The sequence below is a fragment of the Cupressus sempervirens genome, chromosome 5 (genome assembly GCF_028749045.1).
Source record: "Cupressus sempervirens isolate cs-2001-9-10 chromosome 5, ASM2874904v1, whole genome shotgun sequence".
Classification (NCBI taxonomy): domain Eukaryota; kingdom Viridiplantae; phylum Streptophyta; class Pinopsida; order Cupressales; family Cupressaceae; genus Cupressus; species Cupressus sempervirens.
In genome coordinates this window covers 133,029,008-133,042,606 of record NC_143122.1, presented here as the reverse complement: position 1 = coordinate 133,042,606, position 13,599 = coordinate 133,029,008, and the positions used below count along the sequence as shown (strand labels likewise).

The 13,599-nt window shown below is 35.0% G+C and overlaps 1 protein-coding gene and 1 pseudogene across 1 annotated transcript in view; one reads left to right on the top strand and one right to left on the bottom strand.

The window, feature by feature from the left end:
• Nucleotides 1–668, top strand: part of LOC149554854 (uncharacterized) — a 30,116-nt gene extending 29,448 nt beyond the window's left edge. The window contains exon 2 of the mRNA XM_089833534.1: nt 382–668. Within this exon, the coding sequence (XP_089689660.1) occupies nt 382–555 (174 nt within the window). The 3' untranslated portion in view covers nt 556–668. The remainder of the gene's footprint in view (nt 1–381) is intronic.
• A 10,472-nt stretch (nt 669–11,140) lies between these two features.
• LOC149554853 (uncharacterized) lies at nt 11,141–11,677 on the bottom strand (annotated as a pseudogene).
• Nucleotides 11,678–13,599: the final 1,922 nt, after the last annotated feature.

Below are 13,599 nucleotides of genomic sequence, written 5' to 3'. Positions count from 1 at the left end.
CCTGTAATTGATGTCTTTCAGCTACATTACTCTACTTGAAACAAAAGGTTTCAAGGTTTAAAGTCTTGTCCCTTTAATGTTTGACTATTTCTGATATTGAAAGAAAAAGGTACTCAAATCAAAATGACTTGTTCCTTTAATGCTTTTTCTTTTACATTATTAATCAGCCACACACAAAAGATTCAATCTATTACTATCATGATCAAAGGAAACAAACATGTTAGTAATAAACCATTCGTTGTGATTGTTTTCCTTTTTCTGGTAGATATTCTTGTTTTATGTAAAATGGGTAGCATGACAGGAGTATGAATTTTGAGGTGAAGTGAGACATTAGCATTGCTTAAATCCATTGGATGTAACATATCTTCCTTTTGAATGCAGGATTCAAAAGCTTGGAGAAGATGTGGTGCGAAGCAGCAAATGGGCAGAATCAAATGGATACATTGTTACCAGTCATTGCAGGCAATGACGGGTGCCCATGACCTTTCCTCTACTCTATTCTCTTCTTTCATGTTATGCATTTTTTATAGAGTAGGAATGTATATTAGTAGTTAGGGCTACTCTTGCGGTCACTTTGTGTGAGATATTTACTTCCAGCATTTTATTATCATTCAGTTTGTAAATATCAATTGTACGTTATAATGTATAATACAAAGGACATTCATGTCATTCTTTTGTTCTGAATGAAATATTGATCTATCATTTAATCATGTGCTGAATGTAATTAAATATGCACCTTATCTTCTCATGAACATTGTATAGAACTGAATTTTGACATGTGTGAAAATTGAGTAACAAGGTCGTCACATACAGCCAGGGATTCTGCCCATTTGTTGCATATAGACTACATGCATATCTTCATGTATAGACATCTTTGTTGCTATTGGTAAGTTTATGGATGTTTGGACCTTCATTCAGTTAAAGGACCACACTAAAACTTGGAAGAAGAAGACTAATAGTTAGAAAGAAGAAAGAAGTAGATTACATGAAAACAAAAGTTAATGAACATCTTGAGATAAGTATTGTTGGTTATTACTTCTTGAATACTAATCTTATTTGCATATTGTAGCCAATCTCTTGACTATATCTATGCATATAATATAAGAGTTATTTTCTTTATTATGCTCTTGTTCTTTTCCTTGATCCGAGGGATGATTCTTTGTAAAGAAGAAAAAGAAGAGAAAGACGTTTTCCATATATAATGTGATGCAAAATTGTTCGATGATAAATGAGTGGGAATTTTACATTGAGGGGGCAATAATAATCAATGTTTCGTTCTCATTGTTTGACAAATGCATATGAATGCACAATAATCAATATTTCATTCTCATTGTTTCTTATTTAATGCATATGGACCTTCAGTAGAGAAACTTCTATCAAAGATGTGCAAATAAGTATTGATTAGCTTTGAGTGTTACTAATCTCAATATTGTCTCTTAATTGCATTTCCATATGTGCTATAAGAGTCACTTGCCTTGACCATTGCCCCTTGTCTCTGAGGATGTTCTTGCAGGAAAAAGAATCATACATTAGGCATGCTACTTAATATGAGTACCCTTCTATAACAAGAGGGAGTTTTCCACATCTATTAGAGAGGGAGCAAATAGATGATATGCTTAGCTACTGGATTCATGCCCTAGAGGCCGGATCCAGATTTGGGTCCGATCCAGATCTAGATTTGTGCTTGGGTTGCAGATCCGAGCAGGATTTTTGTTTTACACAGTGGATTCGTCCGAATTCATGGGCACAGTGGATTCGTCCGAATTCATGGGCCACGAATCCACTGTGTAAAACAAGGATCCTGCTCGGAGCTGCACGAATGCAGGCACGAATCCTCAAGGATCCAGTGTGAATCCTCAAGGATCAACAAGTTTAAGTGAGTCTAAGTTGTTTAATATGACATTTTTAAATATATATATTTTGCTTTCTAGTGCTAAAATGACCCTTTTATGCATTATATATACTAAAAACTAAGAGAAATATATATATATATATAAACATATAAACATTTGTTCCTAGTTGGGGCTTGGGCAAGACCAGTAATATACATACATATATATATATATATATATATATATATATATATATATATATATATATATATATATATATATATATATTCACAAATCCTAATTGGGAAAAAAAAATTGCAAATCCACAGATCCGATTCATGTGCCCGAATCGGATTCATATCCCAAATCGGTAACTAAGATATTTGTTTCAGTTTGCTTCCAAGAATCTTGGTCATATTGGTTCAGAAGGAGTAGACTATGTTGAGATGGTTTCTTTACTAATTAGAAAATTACAGCAGTTAAAGGGACTATGATTCATGGGATGAAGTTCCATGTGAACCAAGAATGTCTAGACTATAACATTTCTAGATAGATGGATACTTGTTGAACCAGGGAGCATGACAATTCATCACAGGCAATTTTGGACAAAGAGAGGGAGAGGATACAGGATATGTTTCAAATTCAGAGGGACTCTTGACACCTTATTGGAAATAACCTTGACAAGGAGGTCAAAAAGTTAGCGTTTCTTAATGAAGAAGTACCCAGTGAAATCCCTCGTAATACATTCTTCTCTATGAGAGATAAGTTTGAGGTGAACACCTTATTCTTTGATATGATCCATGGTGGATGCCATGACAACACCACATGATAGTACTTGTGGTGACTTCATGTGTGTATGGGTTTGCCTCCTATGTACATCATGAGGAAGTGATGACATCCAAATGATTATCGCTTGTATTTGCAGAAATTATTGAAAGGTGATGATCTTACAATAACTTAAATCAAAATATACATTATGTAAATGTTGAAATAGATCATAAAAGGCTTTACCTTGTAAATCAATAACTAAGTGTTAGATGTCCTTAAATTTATAGTCTATAAGTTGTTTGTTTATATATATGATAAGTATTTGGTGAATATCTTGCCTTGGTATTTTGATAGGCCATTACTCAAAGTAATTGGTGGATATCATTAAATCGATGTTCTAATAGGCCAATGCTCATGCTACTTGATACGATGTCAAATTAGTACTTGATGAATATCCTATGTTGATATTTTGATAGGCCAATACTTATATGATATCATATATTCGAAGTCTTCTAATCAAAGACTACCTTTGTTGTATTATTTCTAAATATTACCAATGGTGATCTATTTATCCTGTGTTTATCCTCTCTAGCTAAGAGGGAGTGTTAATGTTTTGTAGCTTTAGTCAGGATAAACCTTTGAATAATTATATATGAGATATAATTTATTCATTGAGTATAAGGTTATTATACATATAAGTCGCCAGTTCGGATTTTGGTACTGGTTCGGGTTCAAGATTTGGGTTCGAAATTCGTTCAGATTTTTGTGCGGTTGGGTTCGAATTCATTTTGGGTTCATCCATACAGGAATATATGTGTGTGTGTGTGTGTGTGTGTGTGTGTGTGTACATAGATGCAGCATTAAATAAGTTCATACACCACTATGCTAATATTAAACTAACATAGCCAAATACACCACCTTATCAATGTTTCACTTCAAAAACAATAATGTCAACATTAATAATCAGCCATCATTGATCAAATATCATAAAAAACCATCAAGTAGATCATCATCTTTTTGCTGATGCAATTTAGAAGCACAAAAAGTAATACCATAGGCCCATTTAAGGTCAAGGTTGTGATTTTTGCCACATTGTAAGCTTTACACATTAACAATCATATTGGATGATTCAAAGAAAGTAGATTTGGAGCAGACTAAATGAAGCCAAGAAAGCGGGCTTTGCATCCAGAATTATCCACAGTATAGATCTCTTTAGATTTTGTTCAATCCATAGTTTTCTATAGATGTTAGGCTATATGTATGAATTATGGTATTACATACATTCCATATTAGATGCGTGACACTTTTATATATCTTGATTCCTCTTCTCAAGTAGCATTGAATTCAAATTAAATATGATTAGTAATTTGAGTCTAATTTGGCAAAAAATCTTTTCAAAAAAGTAAACAAAAGGGTGTATTTTGACAAAATTCTCCTAAATTCTGTTTGGGTTCCTTCACTGGAAACCAAAGTCGCCCAAAAGTCATCTAAATTTTGCCAGGGTTAATTCCTAGCAAAATTCGGTCTCTGCAGCAGACTTCTGACAGAATCTGACAAGGACCAGACTTTTGAGGGAATTGTACCAAGAATTCCTAGGTCCAAGAGAGAATTTGGTAACTTATATATATATAAAATATATTTTTTATTTCATTAATTATGTAATTAATGAATAGACATGTCCCTTAAAGGGACATGTCTCTTCATAACCTTGTTCCCAATATAAATGCGAGAGAGATTGTTGCATTTGAAATATACAAAAATCGCAGGTAGTATTATTTCATTTGCAGCAATCCTCTGACTTTAACAGACGTCTATACTTGTCAAAATTAGGGTCAATTTCTTTTTGATGATTGAGGTTTTGTTGATGTTAATCTAGGTGTTAAACTAAGGCAAGCATGTCAAAATTATAGTCAATTTCTCTTCCATGGAAAGTGACCACATTTATCTTCACAAATACTCTTACATAGTGGACAAGGAATATGTAAATATAGATGGCATGGATTCATCTATTGTAGTCAACAACATCAAGACCAACCATTAGTCCAAGCCCATTTTACCAAAAGTAGTGTTCTATGACTCCCAAAGTTTCTAAAGTAGTGAAGTGGGGATGTTGAAAAGTTAAATGACGTGGACTTCAATAAAGCAATTCATTGCACTAAATAAGTCTCTAGTGTTGTCCCTATCCTCAAAAAAAATGGAAAGATTTGTGTACTTAGACCATTTAAATCTGAAACCTACCTCTTCCAAGGGTCTCAACACCTCAACAAACCAATCAATGAATTCCGCCTTAAGACTAATTATGTATGATGCCACACCTCTAACCCAAGTTATCTATGTATCTAATAGAAATATGTTTACCTTTTGTTCCATGCTATGCCACCCACCATGAAGACTTGTACATGTATGCTCATGTAGATTCATTATTAGCATCGAGCCATATATATCTTGCTAACCATAAACATGTTGAAAAGAAACAAAACATACTTTGAAAACAAATCTTACACTGAAACACAACAGAAAAGGATATATATCACATTGCCTCAAAATCATAAGATACATAGTCTTTCTTATTATATATCTAGCTTCATAAGAGCATAGGCAGCACACACTTAAAAAAGAATGATACTTGAAACCAAAATGATCAAGTCATAGTGAACCCTCTTTAGCTCTGGTGACTATTTATATATTTGGGTTCCTCATTTTTTATTGTGTGCCTCATTTTTGACATTGTTTAGGACTCAAAAGCTTATCCCCAATATCCTGCCCTTGGCATACCTAATTGATGACTCTCAACACCCTTTCCAAAGATTCTTTAGAATTTCCTAAAATGTCCTCCACTCTCAATGGTAAGAGGTAATGAACACTTTATCTTTCATTGCCTTTTTTTGTTACCTATTGAAGATATCACTTGATATTTCCCTTCATCATCTACCATTATTATTCTTTTAAGATCCATGTCCTTTTTTATCTAAAGTATCTACAAGCTAGGTGTAACTTCCACATCTTTTCACCTTGCACATTTCTAGAATCTTATTCCTGATCTATCACTAATTGGTTACCTTGGCTCTTACTAGTGGATTCTCAGTTATCAATGACATCCACTTTTTGGTATCTCACATGTACGATTTGTTAATCTCAAACTGGTTTTGACAAGGCAGTATAAAAACATAGTCATTATTTAGCAGAATTACAATGCAAGCTGAGTGATCAAAGCAAGCCAAGCAATCAGTGTGAGCCGAGTGATCAGACCATGCCAAGCATAAGTTGCCAGACAATACATGTTAAGTAATATACATAATCAGTGCCGAGTCACTCATGAGTCGAGTAAATAGAATATGTCGAGTCAATCAAAAGACGAGTTACAACATTAAAGATATAGTGTATCCCGAACATCAAAGACTTCAATTGTCGAGTGAACAGTTTTGGACATAGTTGTTTGTAATGGCACAAACTCCTCTGTAAACCATTTTTTAACTGACTTAACGATTGTTTTACAATTCTAGAAGATGTATACAAGTGTATATTGTGAATCCTTATATAGTACATGCAACCAATCAAATTGAGGGATGTTTTAAGCAGAAAAATGGATCAACATCAATCGTTGATTCTAACCCTAGCTAACTTGTCTTTACTTAAGGAGACAAACCCTAAATAGTTTGTATTCGTGAAGGAAGAGAAGGAGACGCAAGAGAGACGAATGCTAAGTGCAGAGAGCATTCATAATGGCTATTGAGGTTGTGATAACATTATAAATTGCAGAATCAATTAGAAAGAACAGAGGAAAAGCAAAGAGAGGACAAAGGAGACATATCTGATCAGAAGGATCAAGTACACATCAGGAAGGAGAAGATCTGACATCTAGCAACAAACTGCTAATCGAAGGATCATGGTGTTGAATCATTCTAACTAGTGATGCATAGAAAATATCCTAACAGATTAGTCTTAACAGGCTTGTGAAAATCTCTTAACCGAGTGCTTGTTTTATTGCATGTTTAAGTCCTCTAACAAGGCACACTTTTAGCAGGGTGTTGAAATATTTTAACAAGGTGAGACTTAATAATCTTTGTAAGCCTTTAACAGGAAAGACCTTTCACAAGGCAGATTATAGTTTATGATCAAACTTCTTGTAACCTTAATTGGCTACACTTTATAGCTGCAGTAGTGAAGATTTGTGGGTGTCATCCCCACCCTAGTTTTACCTTCTCATTGGAGGGTTTATGGGTAACAAGTTTATTGTGCTATGTGTGATTTGTTTCATGCTATGGATAAACATGTGTAGTTAGCTATTTCAGTTTATATGATTAGTTATGAGATGGATGTGTGGTAAATGTTTTATGGTTAAAGTTTTGAAGTACTGATTCACCCCTCGATCAGAGTTTACTTTCCCATTGTTATTTCCAACAATTGGTATCAAAGCCTTGTTCTTTGGAAAGGAAAGCTTTACAACTTTGAGGAAAGATCTTGAAGATGGAAGCCTACAAGTTGGGAAAGACTATTGAGAACGAGAAAATTGAAATCTAGCTTGCCCTACACCAGCTCATGAAAGCAAGAGATGAATTGCAGAGTTCATTAAGGAGAAGGAAAGAGATAGCTATTGAGCATAATGACACTCATTACCAAGAGGAAGACACTATTGGACTATTTGAGAATGAGAACTCAAGTGAGTTTGATGCAGCAGTTGCAGATCTGATGGAAAAGAATGGTGCCTTAACTGAAGAAATCAGAAATCTTAAGATAGAACAAGAAGTCCAATCAATATTGTTATTTGAGGTGATCGAGCAGAAAAAGAAAGTTGAGGAAGACAAGGTCATGATTGAAGATGACAAAAGAACACTAACCAACAGACTGGAAGAGAAGACATCAGAGGTACTAAGGATTGATAACATGCAACTGGATACAATGAATCAATTGACGATTGCCAATGATGAATTGAATGGAAACGACATTAATATCACAACCCTCAAGTTACAGAATGAGCAACTGAGGAATGAACTAAGAAAAGAAAAGGAATTTGCTAAAGTTGTAAAGTTTTTGCAAATTCTGTTATAAAATCAGACCTTTTAGATACTCTTGAGTTGCTGTAGATAATCTTCTTAAACTTCTAATGTAGGAGGAGTTATCAGAATATTGAATGTTGTTCTGAATTTAATTGTCTCTGCAATAAATTTGTATGGGGCAGTATTGCTTGAAGGAGCAGACATATGTTTATTGTGTGTCCTCAAGCAGAGAGCACATTGAAATACATTGTGAATTGAGTTGAAAACATAGTTTTCTATGAGAAAGGGATGATTTATGCTTCATCACTATGGTTTGGCGGTCAAATCAAGCACTCATAAGGTTGGTATAGGTTCTTTATGCACTATGTAGTAGAGGCGAATAAAATTCTCTCATCTTCTAGAAATGCATTGTTGGTAAGACCTTATGGGCATTTTTACAGAGTGAACTGAATTATATTTTCATTGTCCATCTTGCCTAGAAGGATAATCTTTTGGGGGAGCACTGGAATGACCAAAGATAGTTGCAAAAGCCTCATAATACATTAAGGCTACACACCACACATTTCCATTTGAAGAAAAAATTGTAAGTTGACTTTTCATGTAATCAGATTCCCACTTGATATCTTGGAACTAAGGCATTTTAAGAAGGGTTTGATTATACTTGTAAATCCAAACTTAATTTTGGTAACTCAAGCAAATATGACATCTTTTCTTTCTTTAAAGAGGAACAATTTTTATGTAACTTTGTTGTTTGGCTGATCGAATATCATATTTCTTGAAAGTGTAACATGGGGACACGTCCCCCCCCCACAAAAAAAACTAGGCCGTCTGAGAGACTTGGATGTCCTCGGCATGGGGGGATGACATCTCAGCGTTTTGGGCGGCGCCACTTAGAGCATCACCACCGCCGGATACGGTGAGATGTCTCTAATTGTGGGGGTTCGAGGGATGCAAAGGAGTCTCCTTCATTGTCTCTGAGATGGCGAGACATCTCCAATTGTGGGGTTGCAGGGGGATGCGAAGTAGTCTACTTCATTGCAAGGGGATGCCAGGACGTCTCCTTCATTAAGAGGAATTGGTCTACATATAGTTTCATCCACTCTCTTAAGAGGAATACACTTACCTCTCAAAGAGTAGAGAAGCTAGTGGCTGTACACAGTGTGTTGCGTATCAATGACTGCAACACAACTGTGTACAAGGAGAGTCTAGCATCACGATGGGATTTAGAGCCTGAGGAGCCATCGCAGATTGATGAGGAGGAGGATACTTTAGATCCAGCCACAGGGCTAGTTGGTGTTCCCTTTTCAGCTCTTGATCTTGGAGAGACTGATAGTTCCAGTGACGATGAGTTTCAACTTCCAGCCTCCAGGGGATGATCATTGATCATTGATTTGACATTTTGATTTGGACTCTTAGAGACTTGTAGTTTTTGTTTGCATTATATACTTATTTTGAGATCATGATTCATGGCACATGATACTTATTGTAATCATGATTCATGGCACATGATACTTATTGTAATCATCTTTATGTCATGACTCGTATGATCATTGATTACTATTAGATAGTAGAATTTAGATACTCATACTATTGATCTAAAGACTGATGTATAGACTAATATTTATTATTTGGCAATTTGCTGATGTTCAATGTTCAATGTGATGGAGCCAAATTTTTTAGAAAAATTTGAGGGCTCCATGTGTATTGGAGATGATGACAAAATCTCACAACATTAAGCATTTGGAGTTCAAGAAGATCTCAAATCAACGCTATGATTAAAGAAAGAAGTCACTAGAGAGCATGAACCTTTTTGAATCATGTTGCAGCAATCCAGATCCTCATTCATTTAGTTTCTGCACCTATATATCTGATGTTACTCTTATTTATGTTTCATGGAAATTTGTTCATTATGGTAGAGTTTATAGCCATCACTGAAATGTTCGTTCTCCATAATTATAAACAAAGATGCAAAAGGTTTATTGCAAAGTATTATTGTTCAGATTGTGATCATTTGAAGATGAATTGTAGATTACTACTCTAGCAACTGGAAATTAGTGGAAAAATGGGCAAGCTGCTTCTGCTCTGATAGCAATAATGAATCCAGAAAATATTTAATATTCCTTTAAGTTTCATAGCCCTCAGAAAAACAAGCACAAGCAATAAAATCAAGAGCATTCAAACTTCGTGAATTGTGTAAGATTTTCTCCAGATGGGAGTAAGTTTATTACTGTTGGTTCAGACAAGAAAGGGGTGCTTTTTGGTGGGAAGACACGCGAAAGATTGGAGGGTCGGCTGAAGATGGTGGTCACACAGGGAGCATTTATGCTGCTAGAAAGCAAGTACTTACAATGTCAGCAGATAAGCCTAAAAAGGTCAACCTCCAAGGCTTATTTCTGGTCACATCAAGAGTATAAATGCAGTTGTTTTTTCTCTTCACAAAGGCCAAAATTAAGTTTACTCAAGTAGCTATGACGGTATAATTGTTAGATGGATACTTGGTTCTAGCCATGCTGGCCGTATAAAGACCCCGCCGTCCCCAAATCAAGGCCCCTCTGTCCCCCCGTCTCGAAAACTTGTCCCCCTGTCTCCTAGGGCAGTGTAACTATGAGTATAAGACACATTTCTCAAACAACAAACTATTTACTCTAAAGATAGCATGTTCAATGCAGAGGTACTGCAATTGTTTTAACAGGAAGTGATTCCTTCAGCTGGCAAATCATACACCTAAGTCGAATTCTACAACTAATGAAGCACCAAATATGAATCATGGACTCAATGTATCACCAACAGTACAGTTACTAATTTAATGAACTCGTCATCTCAATAAAATCAGGACTGTAATTATTTTATAGATTTTTGGCAATTGGTTTCCCCGAAACATCATCTCTTGTCCATTGGGTACGGAGCTTTCTGGCTATATAACATCCATGTGCAGCCTCATGTCTTCATATTGTTCATTCTCTAAATAAGACTGAAATTAAAATATGAAACTAATTCATTAGAAGATCATTCCAATCAGATGATTGCTTTTAATTATGACAACAACATCTGAAAGAATATGACATGGTATATTTATTCATGTGATGTGTGCTTAGTTCATTCAGTCGAGTAACTATAAGTGGCATAATATTTCCACAATCCATTATTGTGAATAAGAGTGCTTTTTGTATAAAAGTATGTGGGAAGTTCATGATCAATGTTTTGGGTCCATCTTGTGATGCATCATCATCATCATCATCATAATAGTATGAATAACTTCTAATGAGTAAACATGTGTATCTTCTTCCTTGACATCCTTAATGAACTTGGATCTGGGATAGTACAATATAATGACAGGATCCAACTAAACTAGGAAGAAAGTACAAATTGTTGACAACATGATCAAGTAGCTATATGTGGAAGAATGAAAGCGAAAAAGGCAAACATAGATTTTAAAAACCCCATGATTTTTAAGAATAATAACAATGTTCTCCCACTCCCTCAAGATCAGATCTTGCATGACCTAAAATTCAAGCTAAGAAATGTTAAAAAATGTATGACATGTCATAGAAGGAGACGAACTCTTACATTGTGTTACAAGGAAATTACTTAAGCTTACCCGTCACCAGCTCCTTTGCATAACTTCATAAAACCCTGCTCAATATTTTCAACTTCCACAAGCTGGTCTGTAAAAGTCCACCACCACTAGAGAGTCTGTTTCCTTGGCTGCCTCAAGAATTTCTTTCAATTCTGTACCATTGCTGAATTCTTTAACAAAATGTATAGGGCATAGATCAGTATCATCCTAACTATCATCTACTGTCCCTTGACTTTCACGCTTCATCCTCCTGTTCTCTGCAGCAGTGAGAGCTGCACATATTTTATTTTCTTCTCACTGCTGACATGAATCTCACTGCATGCAAGTCTGAGACCTGGAAACGCATGAAAGCGCCCAAACTGACAATATTTCCATTTGACTATTGTAGCATTTAAAGCCATCCCATTAAGCAATGGATATCGACTTCTCATGCCAAATAGAAGCGTAGGTCTCTGGAAAACCCCAGGGCCATTGACACTAAGAATAGAGAAACATATCTTCATGTTTCTTATACACAGCTGATCCAACAAAGAATGCAGATTGAATGTTTCTTAGGTTTCAGCTACTAAAGGAGGCATATACTGGTTTCCATAGTAGAAGCACCTCTTGCCAATTTACTCTCTACATATTTTTAAAAACAGAGAGAAAACTTAAACCATTATAATTAACTACTGTACCAAGCAGTGTGAAACTAGCAATATATATTGTTCAAAGTAAGTAACATTATTAAGCAGTTAGTGATTTACATTCATTTCACATCACCAAAATGACACAAATATATAAGCAACTTGTTTTTGTAAGCTGTAGTGAGAAAGAGAAAACTCAGCTACTCAAATGATAAAAATGAAAATGATAACATCTGATTGGCAAAGTAAACTACAGCCAGCGTCTTGAACATCACTTAGAGCTTCAAAGATCAACAAGAGAACATTATTGAAAGCTGCAAGGTCATAAAATTCATAGTTTAACAAATCAAAAAACGATGGAAAAATTATGGAATTGCAAGTCAGCCTAATATTAATTGAAAACAATTCAGGAATAAATAGATGAAGATTCTAAAACAAACACTAGATTGTTTAAAAAGATGCATCTTCTTTAGAATACAGAATGAAAAACTTAATAAGTCATTCATACAAGAAAATTTGATGATCAAGAGTTGGTGTGAGATGGTGCGTATGTAAAATTCCGAGTATCTAAAATAGTTCTGAATACTAAATACCCATAGTAATTTCCAACACAATTGCAATTTCTTTATTTCCTCAGAATTTGTTAAATACAATAAATATGACCAAGCCGGCAGGGAATAACAATTATTTCATAACAGATTCATACACACGGAATACAAACTTTCAATCCGGCAGTAACAAAAGTATAGAAATATTTTCACAGGAACTATTATACTTTAATGCTTTTCCAGATTAATTACAGATTTATAAAATAGTTTTAGTACAAACTTGGCACCTGTATAGATACATTGATTCCCGTAGAACATGCTCCTTCCAATCTCCTTCCCTTGCCGTGGACGGGAATAGACCAGTTAATTGTCTGAGTCAATGTTTCTGTATGGACCACTGCCGATTAGCTAGACTCCTGAATCAGACATCGGAATCTGGCAATCACGATTATTGATGTCTGCTTTGTGACAGAAAATATTGTCTTCGGTTATACCTCTCTTTACACACGAATTAATGAATCCTTTGGTATTCGATACTGTTCCCTCGAAATCCTTGTCTTTGACTATATGTGAATGCCAACGTTCCAGTTATGCTTACTGAGCCTTCATGTGAGAATGAGGTAACCAGCAAATATGAATATACTAAACTATTTGAATCTGTTCAACTGCGATGAATATTTGGCTGGGCCATAACGTGTCTCCTGCATGACCTTCAACTCTGATTCACGATCTCGAGATTAACTTGTTTGTAATCTTCCACCAGGTCAGAAAGGAATACTGAATTGCCACCTTTTAACCTAGAATACAAAATCAGTTGGTGATTATTTGGGAACTACTTAATTAAAAATTTAAAAAAACTTCAATTACTAATTATTTTATATTAGTTAGTTTGAAACTAATATAGAATAATTAATATAACATAAGTTTATTTGATTCCAATAGGGATAATTCTGAAGGGACATGACAGTGTAACTCAACCTTCAAACAATCATGCCTTTCTGACATAAACTCAAAGAATTTGTGCTTAATAGTTACGAAGCATAAATACCCACAACAATGAAGAAATGACATGGAGCTCAAATCCAATAATCATGAAGGGTATCCAAGATTTTGACTAAAGGAAGACAACTTGGAGAGGATCTATAATCCCCATCTCCAATCTCAAAAAAAACAATAAATAGGGTCTACTGCAATAACCTGTCCAAGAGTGATATACCTTCATTTGTATCTGAGTGTGTGGATGTAAACTAT